Source organism: Fulmarus glacialis, unplaced genomic scaffold (genome assembly GCF_000690835.1).
Source record: "Fulmarus glacialis isolate BGI_N327 unplaced genomic scaffold, ASM69083v1 scaffold34851, whole genome shotgun sequence".
NCBI classification, from domain to species: Eukaryota; Metazoa; Chordata; class Aves; order Procellariiformes; family Procellariidae; genus Fulmarus; species Fulmarus glacialis.
In genome coordinates this window covers 1-5,543 of record NW_009191456.1, presented here as the reverse complement: position 1 = coordinate 5,543, position 5,543 = coordinate 1, and the positions used below count along the sequence as shown (strand labels likewise).

The 5,543-nt window shown below is 46.4% G+C and overlaps 1 protein-coding gene across 1 annotated transcript; it reads right to left on the bottom strand.

The window, feature by feature from the left end:
* Nucleotides 1-301: 301 nt before the first annotated feature.
* On the bottom strand, nt 302-5,472 carry LOC104083280 (manganese-transporting ATPase 13A1-like). The gene is made up of 11 exons (XM_009586704.1): nt 5,452-5,472; nt 4,854-4,943; nt 4,366-4,556; nt 3,935-4,007; nt 3,456-3,611; nt 3,241-3,310; nt 2,523-2,629; nt 1,763-1,892; nt 1,439-1,494; nt 730-856; nt 302-456 (listed from the first exon to the last, which is right to left on the bottom strand). Exons 1-11 carry the CDS (start codon nt 5,470-5,472, stop codon nt 302-304), a joined length of 1,176 nt encoding a protein of 391 aa, XP_009584999.1.
* Between the last annotated feature and the right edge of the window lie 71 nt (nt 5,473-5,543).

Here is a 5,543-nt window from a genome sequence, read left to right as displayed (position 1 = left end):
GGCAGGGCTGCTCTCCTATATATTCCATATATAGGAACCTGCTCAATGCAGAAACGCAGGACAGTTGAGCAAGCAGGCTTTCATAGGAATATATTCCCTCCTACACTTGATTTAGGACCCACTTCAAAGCACACACCTCCCAAGTTCTTTGGGGTTTAAACCCCCTCATACACACCAGCTCCAAAACCCATACTGTCACTGCATAGAAACTGAGGACATTACAGTAATTTCACACTCATTTCCTCACCAACGTCTCCACAGTTCCAGACCGAAGAAAGCAGTCCTATTCTTGTTTCTGTATTTAGGCTTGGTACTTACAGAGCTTGGCCAAGGCGATGAGAGAGGTGTTGACAGCCAGAGAGAGCTCAATGGGAAGTTCAGGTGGAACGACCGAAGTCAGTATTAAAGTACACTCCAGGAAGAGCTTGTAACGGTTCCTGCTAGGATCCTTGGTGCCTACAGAATGAGACGGGAGACCTGTATACCTCCTCACCCTCAGACTGCGTGCCCACAGAACTAAGACGAGTACCGCAAAGAAGCACACCTACCTAGGAAGGGCTGTGGGAGGGCAAGAAAAGCATCCAGAATGCAGTGTGGGCCCCTACACTGAAACACGGGCGCAGCCCAACCCAGCTATTGTAACTCTCAGAAATTACGTCAACTGTCCTTCCCATAAGCTTTGGTACAAGTCCTGTGTAGAGACCTGGAAGAGGCAAGAAGAAATCTCACCTTCAATCCAGACGTATGCTGCAGCAGCAATGGCAAAGACCAGCAGGAACAGGATGAAAATGAAGGTCTCTAAGTTATTGGCTGTCACTCTCTTCACCCCAAAGAGGATTGTACGTAGCAATTTCCCCTGAGAAGAACAGCCTTCAGTGCAAGAAGCTATCTCTGCCGCATGCAGTAGTTTGTTAAAAAGATGTATGAGACCCAATTTTAAAATTACACTCTGGTGGTTTGGTGCCAGAGCCTGAAACTTATTCCCATTTCGGTAATTAATCTGTTAAAAAAACCCAAACTTGTTGCTAAGTCACTTAAGTTGATGATTTCTTTGAAGCAGTCTTCAATTTTCAATTGAAAAAGCTCACGCTCACATCTCTAGTCTCCACAAGCACACTCAATTGCCTTTTTCCAATAATTATCATTACAGAAACAGGGATAACCAGGAGCTGCAGTATATACATAGTGCGGCCAGTCACAACAGGAACCCTGAACCCTGACTCCCAGGCTTCTGCATCAAACATCAGACTCCTTATCTGTCACACAGAGAACAGACCAACCTTATTTAATCCTCTTCCAAACAAACAAGTAATTTTAATGCCCTGATTTATATTTTCCCACTGCGGTACTTCATAAGGATTTCCTGACAGCGAAGCACTGAACGACACAACCAGCATCATCGACAAGACAGAGGTGAGAAGGCACGTTCGCGTCTTACCTGAGACGTGTTGAAGCCGGTCCTCAGAGCATACGCCACACACCCATTATCGACAGCTGGAACAGGAGCAGGAACGAAGTGTGAAACTTTTATAGGCTTATCACAGACAGAATACACTTGAAGCTACACCCTCCTCTCACTTACAAGGGGACATAGTCAACTTTAATAAAACATCACAGCGGTCTAATAATCAAAGTAAACCATTAACGACAGGGCCAAGGAGACTGACTCAATGACACCCTCCAAAAGTTGTATCAAGCCATTTAAAATAAATCTGTGAGCGCACGACACGCCCTCTCAGAGGGAATTTGTGCAGGTACATACGTTTCAGTCCTGTGCTGGCTTTCTGGGGCGGGATGTGCTGCACCACTTTTGTTCCCCCAAAAATGATGTGTAGGCGGGAATCTGTCTGCATGTCCAGGACGTGCTCTGGGCTGAGATCCTCCACAGGCTCCTGCAGGACCATGTTCAGGCCTCAGATTCACGGCTATCAACAAGTAAACTTCAAGTATTCCTTTCTGTTCTTATCCCACAAGATGTTCTCAGCTTCAGCCGAATGTGGCCTGAACTGAACCTAGGCCTTAACATGCCATTCAGCTCCCGATCGGTCTGGGTTCAGAGCCTGGCATCTGTGGAAATTCTGGTTTTGGGGGACTAGTTCACCCTTGGAACACTGAATTCAGCAAGGGAGGCTCTGCAAGCGTTACTTTATCATTTTTAAGTCACCCACTGGCGCAAAAAGAAGGAAGATTTGGGGTTTTGAAGTGCTTTACACTTGTTCCTCCTCCCACCTCTACCCAGCCAAAGGAATCCAGACTGGGGAATGTGTAGGAGGGCGATGCCATGCCCACACGACGCAGTTCAGACCCAAAGGCTGCAGACACTGCCAGACAAAACAGACATTTCTGTTTCTCATTTACCAGAGACCATCAATCACTGACAGGGAGCCGATAACAAACAGACCAGGTTGCTTGGGCCGGCATTCACACAAAGAGATTAATTTGCACTCGCAAATGCAGTGGCTTGAATATTTTTCCTGTTCCAGGTTGCAACAAAGGGACAGCAGAGAGGACATTTCACAGACCTTCATCTGTGGCACAGACTCTCCCGTCAGCATAGCTTCATCTACAATACACCTTCCACGTAACAGCAGCACATCACACGGCACTAGGTTTTCATGAGGAGATCGGCCTGCAATTAATACATTAAAACTGAGAAGAAGCTCAAAGGCAGAAGTGACTACTGTTTGGCTACTTGTCCGGCAGGGCACAGCTCTCCTTCAGTTTAGCTGAGATAGAGGAGATTCCTAAAGTTTCAAACCTCCCAGGGGCTGCCAAGTCTACCACAGCATGTACCCACTCAGCATTGCTGACAACCAAAAGGGTTTGAAGGTTATTAGGTCTCTATTAAGACCAGGAAAGTCTTAAAATCAAGTCACTTAGTTCTCATTGCTGTTCAGGCTTCAAAGACTGGCACCACATCCTGGGGTAATACAACCTTAAAAGGGAGAGCAGGGTTAAGAGAGAGATCTAAGGAAGGGAACTCTCCATCTTCACAATCCTAAGCTGAAGAATCTGAGGCTGATTTATCTAGGTATTTACCTTTCTTTAAGAAAGAGATCCAGCCCAAGGATTAATCTCTTGGGCCCTTGAACTGTGACACCTACGAATCAAAGTCCTCAAAAGCACCCGACCAAGACGGTTAGATTTTTATGCCTAATTCAATTTCCTGCACAACTTAACGCACTGGAAAGAATCTGATTTTAAACAAGCTTTTGATTACAACCATTATGCAAGTATTACCAATGGAAACGATATCCCCTGGAATAATCTCGTCACTGGAAATGGGGCGCCACTTGCGGTTTCTGTAAACCTGTAGGAAAAAAAAAAGCACTTTCAGAAGCCCTGCATGCATCAGAAAAGGATCAGAGGAAAAGGATGGGAAAAAGGAACAGCAAACCAGCTAAAAGACAGCTACATCAAAAAATTCATGCACAATCCTCTCTGACTCCGATTACCTGGATCATGTATGGCTTGTTGCCCATTTTTCGAATCTCTGACATGTTCCTCATTTGCTGCTGGACCAGAGAAGCTTCGAATGCAACCAACATGGAGAGGGTGAAAACACTGTAATACCAGTATTCATCCAGGCACCACAAACCCACGCAGAACACCTGGGGGGAGAACGCGACACGGAAGTTATTCTCATCTCCCTCACAAAACAAGTGTCTTCAATTTCTAGGAATTTTTTTTCTAAGCTAACTTGGTACACATTTAATTGTAGGAAGCCAGAAAAACAGAAAATCACAGTAACTCATTAGGGAGAAACCGGGTCACTCCCAGAAGTAAAATCAATATTACAGTGCAAGAATAGCATCTACTCCCGATTTTAGAAGGCTGCCAGCTGATCTGTGGCTCTCAAGCCAGGATTGTAAGGAATTCTCTCATTTTTTAGCAGTGAGAAGTATCTACAGCTCTTTTTGTTTGTTCATTTTACCTGAAAGACGAAGAATGGAGCTGTAGCTCTTTCTTTAAAGAGCTCCAAGAATTCTGGCACCACCATCTCAGCCCTGGGAAAGAATTGAATCCGTATTAACCTAAACGTTCCAGATGCTCAGCAAAAGCCCAACCCAAAAGCCACCTGCAGCCTCTGGTGTCAGACCAGGCTGTACTCCAGAATGTCCACAATCTCCCTATTTCCAATTACTTTGATTCAGTGAATTTGTTATAGGCAATTAATTTCCATCTATAGCCCACCCTGGAGAAAAGCCCTTGGTCCGATACCGTTCCCCGTCCTTAATGGAATTTGAAGCAAGTGCCGGGAGTAATTGAAGTTTAAAAAACAGGACTAGAACCGTGGTTCAACACCATTGTTCCTGACACACTGGCATACTTCCGCAGAGAGAGATCCACGCCTGGAAAACTTACTTGTTTGTACCGTATTTCTTCTCAGCTGCTCGGATATCTTTGTCCTCCTGATAGCCTCGGGCATTCTGGTAGTAACAAAGGGGATGTTCCACAGGGAAAGCTACAGGAAGAAACTGTTTCTTGCCGTCTATCTCATACGAGTATTTGATTTTCTGAAATTCAAAGGAAAGAGCCTCCTGCCCATCCTCACCCTGCAGAGAGGGGGAAAAAAACCCAAGCAGTTGAACACACACCAAAGGCTTCACTCCACACCTAATCTGGCCTGAAGAAGGAAAGAAATCCCAATCCCTTAGATCTTCAGTTATTGCATGATACACGCACCAGGAAACACCATGCAATCCTTAACATCCCCAGTTTTGACTGACCACAGCTGGTTTTTCCCTAACTACTTAAGTTAAAAGCTAATAAACTGCAGGCTGACGGCATGACGTAGCAGTTCCCTGGTGCGTGACAAATGTCAGTTCTGCTCCCGACAGCCGTACCCTTACCTGGTCTCTGTGGAGCGGCACTAGTTCTACTGATCCGTTATTTGGGGTTGGCACAACTTTAGCCAAGGTGGCTTTCTTAGGACAAGGTTCCTGAAACACAAACAAGACACACTTCGTAAAGTGGATCACAGACCCTGAATTTCAACGAGTCGGGGGGAATCCTTGCCGGATCGCATTAAGACACGCGGGGAAAAGAGCTCTTTGCAGCCAGGTGCTTTTGCAGAGCCGTTGTTAGAATCAAAGACATTCCGATTATCACAATCCATCCCCAAAACCGAACCCTACCCCTAAAAGAAGTATATTCAGTACTTCCCTTATAGTTAAGACATAAATAGCTGCCAGGAAGTCATGGTTACACCCTCGACTGCAAAAATGGCAACCAGCTGTTCCATCGTCAAAAGACGGAACGATCGACACTAGCAAAGGCAGCCAGCCCCTGCCCTGAACACTCAACTCACCCCAGGCTGCCTTCGCTGGACTCCCCGTTTTTTTTTGGAGTGGGCCCTGCTGACCCTCTCCTCCCCCCCCGCCAGCACACAGCCACGCTGCCCAAGCCCAGGTAAAGGCAGAAGCGTTTCCGTGCAAAGCGTCTCCTCACGCCCATCACCCTCTCCCTCATCGCGCCTGCAAAGCTTCCCTGTGTGGCTGATGCGGCTCTGCCACGTTGCAAGAAACACCCCCTCCCTCCCA

Bases quoted from the DNA above. Each gene is read 5' to 3' on its own strand.
- LOC104083280 (XM_009586704.1), bottom strand. From the start codon at position 5,472: ATGAGGGAGAGGGTGATGGGC. The intron at 857-1,438 runs GTAAGACGCGAA...TGTTCTTCTCAG, and splicing joins CCGGCTTCAACACGTCTCAG to GGGAAATTGCTACGTACAAT. The intron at 457-729 runs GTGAGATTTCTT...CTCATTCTGTAG, and splicing joins AGCATACGTCTGGATTGAAG to GCACCAAGGATCCTAGCAGG.